Source organism: Leptonotus elevatus, chromosome 8, assembly GCF_054856555.1.
Source record: "Leptonotus elevatus isolate MCC_2025b chromosome 8, RoL_Lele_1.0, whole genome shotgun sequence".
NCBI classification, from domain to species: domain Eukaryota; kingdom Metazoa; phylum Chordata; class Actinopteri; order Syngnathiformes; family Syngnathidae; genus Leptonotus; species Leptonotus elevatus.
This window is the reverse complement of record NC_141246.1, coordinates 5,497,808-5,509,980: the sequence shown is the minus strand read 5'-3', so window position 1 is coordinate 5,509,980 and position 12,173 is coordinate 5,497,808. Positions and strand designations below refer to the sequence as shown.

General features: G+C 36.6%; 1 protein-coding gene across 16 annotated transcripts in view; it reads right to left on the bottom strand.

Moving 5' to 3' along the window:
* Nucleotides 1–12,173, bottom strand: part of inpp4b (inositol polyphosphate-4-phosphatase type II B) — a 138,890-nt gene that overhangs the window by 8,664 nt on the left and 118,053 nt on the right. For 10 of the 16 annotated variants that reach the window (XM_086083043.1, XM_086083044.1, XM_086083037.1 and 7 more), the window contains 7 exons: nucleotides 8,654–8,837; nucleotides 4,211–4,465; nucleotides 3,886–4,030; nucleotides 2,822–3,024; nucleotides 1,212–1,335; nucleotides 977–1,139; nucleotides 742–882 (listed from right to left, as the gene is read on the bottom strand). In XM_086083043.1, coding sequence (XP_085939169.1) covers nucleotides 742–882; nucleotides 977–1,139; nucleotides 1,212–1,335; nucleotides 2,822–3,024; nucleotides 3,886–4,030; nucleotides 4,211–4,465; nucleotides 8,654–8,837 — 1,215 coding nt within the window. The remainder of the gene's footprint in view (nucleotides 1–741; nucleotides 883–976; nucleotides 1,140–1,211; nucleotides 1,336–2,821; nucleotides 3,025–3,885; nucleotides 4,031–4,210; nucleotides 4,466–8,653; nucleotides 8,838–12,173) is intronic. The other 6 variants (XM_086083042.1, XM_086083039.1, XM_086083041.1 and 3 more) reach the window with 4 other exon arrangements.

The window sequence follows — 12,173 nt, the reverse complement described above, 5'->3', positions numbered from 1 at the left end:
AAAATAAACTAATAAAATACAAGCAATAATAGTGCACATAAACAAAAAGTTATGAGAATTTCAATTAAAATCAGAAAGTGACTCAAAACAACAATATTTGTATTGTATTGTATTGTGAGGGGTTGTTCTAATTTTACTCAAAATGGCAAAATTATGAAAAAAAAAAAGAAGATTTTGTAGTGTTCCCAACTAAGTTTTTCCAGAGCTGTATACTGTATAGAAGGGGCACAGATTGCGCCTTGTTTTTTCCCCTCCCTCCACTTATGTTTTCTTATTTTTCATCTCAGAAACCTGGGACGTTCATTTAGCAAACCACCAGGCTTCCCATTCTGTCTCCCTCTGTTGGTCATTTTTATTTTTTCTCGGATGGCTTGTGAATGTGAAGACAAACTTCTTGTGTGTTTTTACATACTTGGCCGATAAATCTGATTCTGATATGATGCAATGCAATGCTTTGAAAGTAGAGTTTGAACCCCCGTGGATGAGCTCATGATGCTAATGCTAATTAGCTTTCAGTCCATCACTTTGCGTTACTTTGGATTTTTTACATCTGTTCCTTAATTGAATCTGATATGAAGTCATAAAGCAGTTACTACTCCTTTTTTTTTTTATTTTTTTAATTTTTTTTTTTACTCCTGTCAAGATTATAGTCCCTAGGTGAGAGAATCTTTTTTCCTTAGTTGTAACAGTTGTATTTTTGAAATGCAACAACTGAAATATGACTTTCTTGTGATTGCCGACCTCTCGGCGATGGTTTGCTGCTCGTTGATGCCCACGTTAAAAAGCACCGGAAACACGCGCAGAGGCCGGCCCTCCTTGATTTCCTCCGGCATGTTCTGGAAGGCGGGGCCTGGCAGGGGGACCTCCACGGTGAAGTGGTCCCTGAGCACAATCACAAGGCCCGAGTTAAGCCGGAGACCTTTGTAAGCAGCTGCCATCATGGATTGACATCGTCTTCCGCTTTTGAAAGTCTCACCGTCGGCCTCGCACCACAGGCTGAAGGTCACTGAGGTGGTCCGTCCTGGCCTGGGTCACCTTGAACACGACCCGCTGGAGGTCCGAAACGCCCACCTCCATGTCCTCCAGCATGCCGATCTCTTCGCCTTGGGACGGTTGCCGCGGCGACGTTAGCACGATGACTCAGCAAAAAAAACCCAAGACTGGACTACACTGTGGTTTTGTTTAATTGCGGTTTCAAAGCGCAAACTCACTGTAGGTGCTGAGCAGGCTTTCAAACTGGGCCACCAGGCCGACCAGGTGGAGTTGCCTCAGGAAAACTTTGTCCTGCATTCCTGCGTACAGGCGCATGACGAATCCGCACGACAACACTGCCAGCTGGGAAGCACAAACACAAACACGTCTTTTAGTCATGTGTTGTCACTTAAAACGCATTGTTATGCTGCGTGTTTGACATTCGTCTTTCCAATGAACACAAAGACGATGGACGACTGCTAGCACACTGAGTCTCTCTCTCTCTCTCTCTTTTTGTCTCTTTCTTTCACTCTCCCCTCTCTTTCCCTCCCTTTCTTTCTTTTTTTTTTCTTTTTTCTTTCTTTCTCCTGTCTCTCTTTTTCCTCTCTCTCTCCCTTTCTTCCTCCTCTCTCATTTTCGCCTCCCTCTCTCTCTTCCCTCCTCTCTTACTCCTTCTGCCTCCCTCTCTCTCCCTCCCTCCTTCTCTGACCTTATTTCTCTCTCTCAACTCTCTCTACCTTCCTTTCTCCCTCTCTCTGTGTCCGTCTCTCTCCCTTCTACTCTTTCTCCTCTCTCTCTCTCTCTCTCTCTCTCTCTCTCTCTCTCTCTCTCTCTCTCTCTCTCTCTGTTGCGTGTCACCAAAACCATGCCAAGTGCTGATAAGGCACACTGCTTTTACAGTTGAAGTCTATTATGCAACTATTAAAAACTCGGAAGCAGATTAGATAACTGTGCTCAAGTGAAGATAAAGCGATAATTTAGCAAGTGAATTGATTGATATAAAATGCAATAAAAGCAGAATAGAGCAAATCTTATCTTGAACTTGGTCAAAGTCAGTTCAAAGCAGTTTTTATTTTATTTACATGCATTTTTATTTCATTTATCCATCCATCCATTATCCTTCGTTCATGTTTTGTTTGTTTGATATTCACTTTATTTCATTCATGTTTAGTTTAATAGACATACGTTTTTGACATTTAACTTAAATTATATTCAGTTAAATTTTTACTTGTGCTTAATTTCTTTTGAATTTGTTTGTATTCACATTTAATTTAATTTACAATTTTAAAATTGTTGTGTTTATATAAATGTAAACTTAATTAAATTAAATGTACATTTTCTCCCTTGTCAGGCCAGCAAAATTTGTCACATTTTCTTTAATGCTATTAAACCAAACATTGTCAATTCATTATCATAATTATTCCACAAATTTACACCTTTACATCCATTGTGCTTGATTTGATATTTTAAATTTAATTTGAATCCATTTTATACATATGATTCATGTTTGATTTAATTGAACTACATTTATTTTATACATCCCAAGTAATTTTATTCAGATCAAATTTAATTTCCATCAATTTAATTTTATTTCATTCATTTAAAATGTTACATTTTATTGTATTCATGTTTTATTTGTATTTAAATAAACTCACATGCATTTTGAAATACTCTTTTTATTATTTTATATATATATAAATATTTTATTTTTTCGTTATCTTTTGCATACCAACACATATCCTGTAATTTAATTGAATCAATATTGTATTGTATATATTTTTTAATATTCTTCCATTAATATTATTGTCGTTGTATATGTAGTAGTATGATAGTCGTATTTTGGACTTACAGCTTGACTGAAGACGACGTCCCTCCTCTGCTGCAGAAGGAATCCCTGCGGGATGCTGCAGGCGGCCTCCTGCAGGAGCACAAAGGTGACGGCTCTCTTGGCCTTGTCCACCACTTGTGTCACGCACTCCTTCAACCTGGCCACCAGGGGGCACAGCTGCTCCCGCCAGTCACCTGCTGTGACGTCGGGAAAACAAGGAAGAACTTTCACGGCGTTAGCGGGACTTCTCATCTTACACGTTGACCCGCCGGCGCAGATGGCGAGCAAGACACCTCCGTGTTTTCTAGGACATTTGGCGTCTCAAGGGCAACTTTTTATACGGCATCAGAATGCATTATAGATGATTGGCAGTTAACGGCGGGTCATTAAATGCACCATGAAATTGTCTTTGTGGAAAGGACACAGCGTCTGCGAAAAGACTTTGTAAAACAAGACAGAATGAAATAACATCAGCAGGCTGCATTGACTGCTACAGGGGTGTGTGTCTACTGTGTCTTTGAATACAATTTTATAAAATGTAATGTAAATTTTTGTCTGATACTATCACCTTTTCTCCTAAAAATGCAACTTTTTTCCATGTAAAATAAAATTACAATTATGTTAACATTTAAAAAAATCTGTACAATTATATTGATAAAATGTGCAAAAAATAAATAGTCACAATTATTTTCTCCTATTTTCAGCATGGCCCTAATATTGATTTCTTGTTTAAAAAAAAAAGGATCCTGCAAAGTCTGCCTAGCAACAAGTAACCCAAATTTGGAATTATCCTGATCTATGTTGTGTCATCTTTTTTAATGATACATTGTAATATTTTATCACGAATCACAAATGCTTTCTATGTTTGCAGACAGCTTATTTACATAATTCTCTTAGTTGCCACCAGAGAGTAGCGTTGTATCAGTGATGTCTACCAAATGTCATGCTGCCAAGTAAAACTGGCTTTTGGGGCTGTATAAAAAATAACAAATAAAAACTCAGATGGAATCAATCAAACCAAATTTAGCGCAATTCTTGGTCTCAAACGATTGCATTCTAATTTCCCAAACAAATATTTCCTTTACCAGGATTGTGTGAGGTGATGACGTCAGCCAGTTGTTGCTGCTCGCCGCCGCCCTCCTGCTTGTTGCGCTCGTCCTGCTCGGCCAGCTGGTCCACCATGGCGATGACACAGTTGAGACGCTTGGCCACGCTGGCCCAAACTCTGTCCTGAAACAATCCAACAATCACACACTGCGCAGTGCACACTCTGCAACTGAAACTGCACATCTCTCCAAACAACAAAGATGGGAGAAAATGGATCATGTGGCTCTCAGATGCTCTCATAGAAAAAATCCTGAACTGTACAAGAGCAACAGATGAAATGAAATATGACAAAAAGACACTTGCCCATTCCTCTTCGTCGTACTCTTTGTGGTGCGGGATGGAGTCTTCGGCTCGCTTCGGGCCCTGCGTCCCGCCCAGGTTGTTGCACAACGTGGTTTCGGGGTCAACAGGGGGCGAGGGCGACGCCGTCCGGATGGGACTCGGGTCTCGGTTGCCGCTTTTCTGGTTCTTGGATACGTAGCCAGGCTGGGCGGCGTGCAGTGCCAACAAGGCGCACTTGACCAATTCATCCTTGAGCGTGTGGACAAATTGCTCCGTCTGCAGCCAGTAAGAGACAAGAGGCGGCGGGAAAAGACAAAAAATATAAATAAAATTGTAATCTAACATAATTGTATTTTTTATTTGAGTTTTTTTCTCTATTTAAATTTTTTTTTTAACTGTTAAAATAAACAATATTTCTGTTCCTTTACAAAAAAAAACTCCATTAGAAATACATATATTGATTGGTAAAATACGTTCACATATCTATCACAGTTTCTCAAATATTTGTCTGTTATTTAATGGAATGAAATGTCAAATTCAACATTAAAACCCTAAAAAAAAAAAAAAAAAATTATTTACTGAGAAATTAACAGTAAAAATGTATAACTTTACCATAATTTCTTTGTAAATTTACTTTTTTTTTTGTTTAAGTGAAAATAACTAAAATTTCTGCAATGTCCAATAGATGGTAGCATTGTATTAACATTTATTTTTAAAGGACATGTAATGACATATTTTACAAGAAAGTAATTTTCTGTTATTTCACAGCGCCCAGCTGCTGTTTTTTTGTTTATGAGAAAGGATTTTTCTGTTATTTCACAGTATTTTTCTGGCGCCCCAGCTGCTGGAAAATTACAGTTTTTTTTTTTTAATGATTATGTTTTTACAGTGTGCACCATAACACCCAAAAGGCAGCGTCAGAGAAAGTGACAGAATGAGAATCAAGAGAGGCCTGAAAGAAAGACTGTGGAGATTTATTCTCAAAATCATGATTTCAGTGTAAAGACATTTTATTTGCTGACTTTTTTTTTGTAAAAGGTGATCCAAAGATTATTGTTGTAATCATTTATAAGATAAAATGAACATTTATGGAGGAGTTTGAAAAAAATACGGAAGCCTTTCGTATTGAAGGTTTTGAAAAGAGCGGCTTCAAGACATTCCGGCTGGTGAGCATCAACAAACAACAAACGATTCAATTACTTGAACACGCGACGTCTCCGAGGAGCGTCCCTCCTTTGATAGCGACGTTCACGCCAAAGCCACTGGCCCCGCTCCCCCGCCAGAGTGAAAGTGATAAAAGCTCTCCTGAGTCATGTTGGCGGCGATGCAATTAAACCCGAGCAAACCTGAAGGGAAGCCCTTCATCAGCAAGCTGTAATGCCATTACACTTCCCTCGCTTGAATCACAACTTTTTCTCTTAGGAAACTACAATTGTGTTCTTTTAATGCAGGGAGCACCACATTGGTGACCCCAATCAGTTGCCCGCTGGCGGGTTCTAAAAATAGCTCACCAGTGAATGGACACTGATTGTTGTTGTGATCATTTGAATATGTAAACAATGGCCGAGATCTATAGAAATAAAGTGTTGCATTTTGATATTTATCTGTGTATATCATTAATATGTAATAATAACAACATAAAATGAGAACATTAAAGGTGATTTAAGCAAATTTGTTATTTTAGTAGTATTCTTGTAAAAAGTATTATGTATAATTTTTTTTATAATTTTCTGGACATAACTGTATAGTTAAAAATTGTATAGTTGTGATACTGTAATTTGGTAACATTTAAAAAAGGTTTGGTTGTCAAGTCGAGTCTATACTATAATCTGAATTTATTGTGCTTTAAAAAAAAAATTACAGGCACTGTATTTTAATGTTGGTAATTGGTGGCCATTGGGAATTTTAAGAGATTCTCGGACGGCCAGTCCATTCAAGGCCGAAACTGGCGCACATCAGGTTTCGAATAGGTTTCGGCATGTCGTGAGAAAAACATTCCCGGGTCGAATTTTGGTCACAGTACGTGTTTCCTGCTTGGAGACTAAAGTATTCTTTGAGGTGGCAATTGGTATAAAAAGGATAAGTACTGTTATCAAGTATTACCATAAACAGTAGCAGTGAGCACACTTTTATACTTTGAGGAAAGCAACAATTGTGAATTTTGTGATCTCTTCAAGCAGCTGCTGTAAATGCTGCGACTCACACACTGTTGTTTTGCCGGTGCATTAGAGTGATAACATAACTGCTCTCCTGCGGTGTTTGGGGGGGGAAAAAAGTGGCATTTGGCAGCGCCGCAGGATGTATCCTCAAAATGGATCTCAAAGCGAGATGGCTCTATGTGAGCGAGGAAGCGCTTAAATGGCAACTTTGCGTTTCCTCTGTGCTTTTCTTTCCCTCTTACACACAAACCCACAAGACATTCTGCTACACACTACACCTGCACGTGCGAGATTATGAAGGAGGGAAGAAAACGGGCCTCTGTGGACTTCTCTGAGCTGATAAATAGGAACAAAATAGAAGACAAACTGACATAAAAATAGCATAATTGTACATAGGAGGAGGCTGGAAAGCCTGATGCATATTGTTTAATTTGGAAAGTCATCAGTCATTCTAATGACATCCACTTGAGTTTTTCTCACACTGAATCTCGTTTTTATTTTTGTATTTATTTTTATTTGTATTTATTTATTTAGGTATATATATATATATATATATATATATATATATATAGTTTTCATTTCCATTTATATTTGTTTTTTGCATTGAATTTTTGAATTATATTTTTTAAATCCGTTATTATTTTCAATTTTATTCATTTGAAAATGTAAGCTGTGCTTAATGATGATTATGTATTAAAAACATTTTTTCTTTTAAATCTTTTTAATTGCAGTATTTCTATTGCTGGTTTATGTGTTCAATAAACAAGCAAACATTTTGTATTTATTAATTTATTTATTTATCTAGTCAATTATTTATTTATGTATTTTTATTTTGGCAAATTTGGTCCTCCATATTATTGAACATAAACGACAATATTGTCAAGTTAAAGAGTGTGACAAATAGGGCGGCAATTTTTAGTGCTAAATTTGTTTGTTTGCTCCAAACTAAGAACGTCATGTTATTAACACAAAAAGACAACAATGACTCAGCAAAAAATGGAATAGCTGTAAATTAAAGTTGTATGTATACGAGAAACAAAATGCATAATGTTATAAGAATGTATCACTCACTCACACACTCACTTTTTCTCAATACACGCTCACCCTTTCTCACTCATCCTCTCATCCAACCCACCCTCTCTTATTCACTCGCTTACTCACACAAACACACACACACTCATTGACACACATTCTTGAGATTCCAATCAGAGATCTCGCACCCCCCCCCGGCGGGCGTCCGCTGACCAGGGCCGCCATTTTCTTGGCAGGTACGCGCGTGTCTAATCAAGGATGAGAGCGAAGCGAGCGCGGCAATTAACGCGGGCTGATTGGGCTCCGTTCCACGCCGGCTAAAAACAATCTCTGGCACAACAGATTGCATTCTGACAGCAGCAGATGTCATTCATTAATTACGCCGGTAAAAAAAGATGTCAGCGGCGGGCGGGCGCGACGCTCCGATCAATCGCAAGCTCACCATCAAGTTGCATTCTTCCAGAAACAACTTGTAATATTAGCAGAATAAAAGCCATGTGTAGCGATAAGACATTAATGAGGAGTTATTATGCTGCAAGAATACGTTTGTGATTTTATCAGAATTACGTGCATGTACGCATTAAAAAAAATGTATCTAAATATTATTTTTGTATTGTTACAATCATTAACAAGTCAGATTTTTTTTTTGGGGGGGGAAATACGAATATTAAGGGAGTAAAGTTGTATTTTGGGGGAAAAAGGTATGATGTCAGATTGTATTTTTTCAGCAAAAAGTATTTGAGGCATTTTCATCCTAAGTGAAATCCCATTTTTGAAGTTGATGTTTTTGAGAAAAACTAAGTCAGTGAATATTAAGATTAAAATATAATTTATTTTTTAACATTATTACTTTTTTCAGAAAAATTATATTAGTAAACTTTTACAGAGAAATGTCTACAAAGTAATTATTCTGTCTTTTTTTTCTTCATTTTTTTTTTATAAAGAAGTAATATTGTGATTTAAAATAGTTTTAAAAAAGGGAATTGGATTTTTAACAAAAATCATAAATTTCCTCTAAAATATATTATGAAAAAATAATATTTTTTTTCTAGTACAATTAGATAAAAAGTCATATTTATTTGAGAAAAAGTCAATGTGTTGCCAGAAAAAAAAGTTTGTTTAGAAAAACGTAGTGTCATAACATTGTGAGAATAAAGTCAGGATTTTTGGAGAAAAAAAGTTGTATAATTAAAAAATAAGTCATTACTTGGGAAAAGATGTACAGTATATGTGAATGGCCAAACGACGTACGGCGCTGATGGGTTTTCCTCACCTTGTCTGAGAGGTTCTTGAGCGCCTCCCTCAGGCCGGGAGAAGAATGCTCGTGAGCGGCATGTAGTAGTTGGTCCGCTAAACTGCCGATGAGCGGCTGCAGGAGGCTGACGCTGCTCAGAACCTCCTGCGCTTTGGCCGTGTGCTCGGGGGAGTAGTAGATACACTGGTAGGTCGTACTGAAACTGCAGACACAAAAACAACAAAACACATTTCAGCATATTCACATTTCACACACGTTTTTCATTTCTAAATTTGCATGTTCCTGATTTATTAATTTTATTTAGCTCTTATCCGTCAGTGAAAATATCTTTGTTATTTACTGAAAAGCTCAGTTAGCCACCATTTTTGATAAATATAAAATTATTGTTTCTGATAAATAGTAAATTAATATGAATGATAAACGGTTTATATAGTCTCACGTGAAGATGGTTTGCTTGTGTTGACTCATTTAACGAACTGAATGCAGATGTTTATGTAACATGGGTTCATGATTGTTAACATACTAAAAGCATGGTGTTGATGCTTTATGATCCTTTTAATTGAAAATCCCTTTTGGGTCACTTGTTTGCGGATTTTCACTATTGTCAAAATCCCGGTCCATTTGAGAATGAAGAAAAAAGTTGTATTATATTGAGGATAAAATCAGATTAAAACAAATAAAAAAATTAACCCACCACAATATTGTACGTATAAATACATATCTTCAAGAAAAAAGTTGCAATTGACAAAATAAGTTAAGATTTTTTTTAAAGCCAAATAATGCCTCTGATTTTCATTTACAAAAAGCTTTTATATTATGAAACTTAGTCTTTTTTTTCAGCACAAAGTTTTAAATTACACAATTAAACTACACATATTTATTTTTAAATAAAGTCTTAGTAGTTTAAAAAACTCATACAGTATGTTATATATTAGTTATGGCGAAAATATTACAAAAGTTGCAATACTGTGACAAATTGACAATAAATAAATACCCAAAAATGGCAATGCATTTTATTTTTCTATGCATGGAAAATAGGCCTATAAAATGTTGTGATGACTAACTAACTGATGTTGTTGGTTCACTTCACAACTGAGCTGTCAAATTCAAGCCGCGGGTCCAATGTCATTCCATGTGTGTCGCTTTATGAATATTTTAATCCTTTCCTCACTTTGAAGGCCGCCCGTTTAGTCTCAGACAAAAACACCTTTTGTCACTTCCTAGATTCGGGGCAAATTACTGCAGTCAAACACTCTCTCGGGGTGAACATTCCAGAGACTTGGAATGACTTTAGTAATTTTTTTTTCTCCCTCCCGCTGATTTCCTGCCATGAGCGAGGCAGTCATTTGTAAAGCTTGAATGTAGGCTAGGCCCGAGAGTCACAAAGTCCTAAGGCGTCATTGACGTGAGAGAACCAGAGCAGTTTTTTTTTTTAATCCTCCAACTGCAGCCTTTGCAATCTGAAAATTGCATTTACTACAATGTAGCATTAGAATCAAATTCAAAGTACATTGCAAGTCATTGTTCAGCCTTAGTTGTCCATTTAATCAAACAACAAACGTTGCCCATGAGTTTAATGCGAACACACAACGCAAAATTACATAGATGGGGCTGACGAAAGGTTCAAGTAATTGAGATTTGATATATTGATTTATTTTTTTGATTATTATACTACCCTCTTGTGGCCAAGTTGAGCACACCAGAAGCCCCAATAGGAATTGTAGCATGAAATCATGACGCTCAAAGTGGTCACCTTATACCAAGGACATGGTTGAGGACTTCAATTGCCTCATCAGCATTTCTGTCAATCTGTAAGGCAATTCAATTTGCGAGGTACGCTAATGAATTCGGACACTTTCAAAATCTTGGGACGTCTGATTGAACACCAAGGGTATATAGTACATGATGTGCTTTTTACACCTGGAATTCCAAAGGCAAATTAACACTGACATGCAGGTGAGGACAATCCCACAAGCTCCCAGGATTAATACCGCTCGGCTTTTTGTTCCCTGAAGAACTTGTTATTTTCCTTTTTGTTTAGGGGGTTAGAGCTGCTTCCTGTTGAGATGCACGACTTCAAAGTTAAGTTTGTTCTTTCCACTTGCTATTGTTTTCCGCGAAGACACCTTGCTCTGAATTATAAGGGATACAAAAAAATAAAAAATAAGGATGTGAGGGGTGGTGGAAGCATTTGGGATCTACAGTATGTGTAATTCCTCAAAGTGTAGGCGTACTTGTTTTTAGACTCAAGAAAAATATGTTTTTCAAAAGTTCACTTCACATCACAATTGTATGGAATGGTATTTAACTCATTCACTGTCATTGACGGCTACAGACGACAAAAATTCATTTGAACTATTTCTATTAGTTTGACATTTTTCCCCCACTTCTGTTAACAAGAGTATTAAAATCTAGAAATTAGTTTTTTTGTACATTTAGAACATATATAAATTTTGTGATTAATAGTGAGTTAACTAGTGAAGTCATGCGATTAATTACGATTAAAATTTGTAAATTTTTGACGCCCCTAATTTTTTATATTTTCTTTAAAAAAGTAATTATTTGTATTTTATTTTTAATATTATTTTTTTTTAAAGAAAGATTATATTACAATTTTTAATCGTAATTAATTGCATGACTTCACGATTAATCACACATTTTATATCTGTTTTAATACAATAAAAAAAATCTAGGTTTTCATACTTTTGTTAACAAAATAGAATTAGTTCAAATTAATTTTTGACGTCTATAGCTGTCAATGGCAGTGAATGAGATAATAAGGATGTACAAAAAATTGTTGGGTCTAGGTGACAACTAGGGATGTAACGATAACGGCAAGATTGCGATATTAAAACCGCCACAATATCGTCACGATATTAAAAGCAGTACATCTGTTCAAAAAGTTTGATTTCTATTTGCGCAGTTTTAGTATCCTCTGGTGGCAATTTTTTTGTGTGCAGTTTTGGCCTTCTATGTTTAAAATCCACGATAATGGTCAGATGAAGGGGAACGTAATATGCTTGTGAAGCGAGTCTATGTGGAGGAACTCAATGTGTGCATGCAATAGCAAGTAAGTGCCTCAATATTAAGTGATATTAGAGATTGTATGTTGTTTATATGCATTGCTGTTATGTACAAAAGTGCTTCTTTTTTTTTTATAACAATATTGTGACCTTTTTTTAATATCGCCAACCTCTCCACAATATTGTGATAATTATTGTATCGTGATGTTTGTATATTGTTACATCCCTAGTGACAACCAAGGACCATGTCTACAATTTTTTTCCTCATCCCGCCTCAGTTTATCAACCGAAAAGGAATATCCTCACTCCAGGTCTACTGGGTGAGAAAAACCAAAGAGCTTCTCACTCCCTGAATCGCGCTCGGTTCCCACACTTCTGTCGCTGCAGGGCTAATCGTGCCCTTTCTGACAACATGTCATGGCCGTCTGAAGAGCAGGAGCCTCCAGCCAGATTTAAACCTTCAGTATAAGGGACCGGAAGAACTTGTACCCTGACAGCTCTTTGGCTTCCAAGCC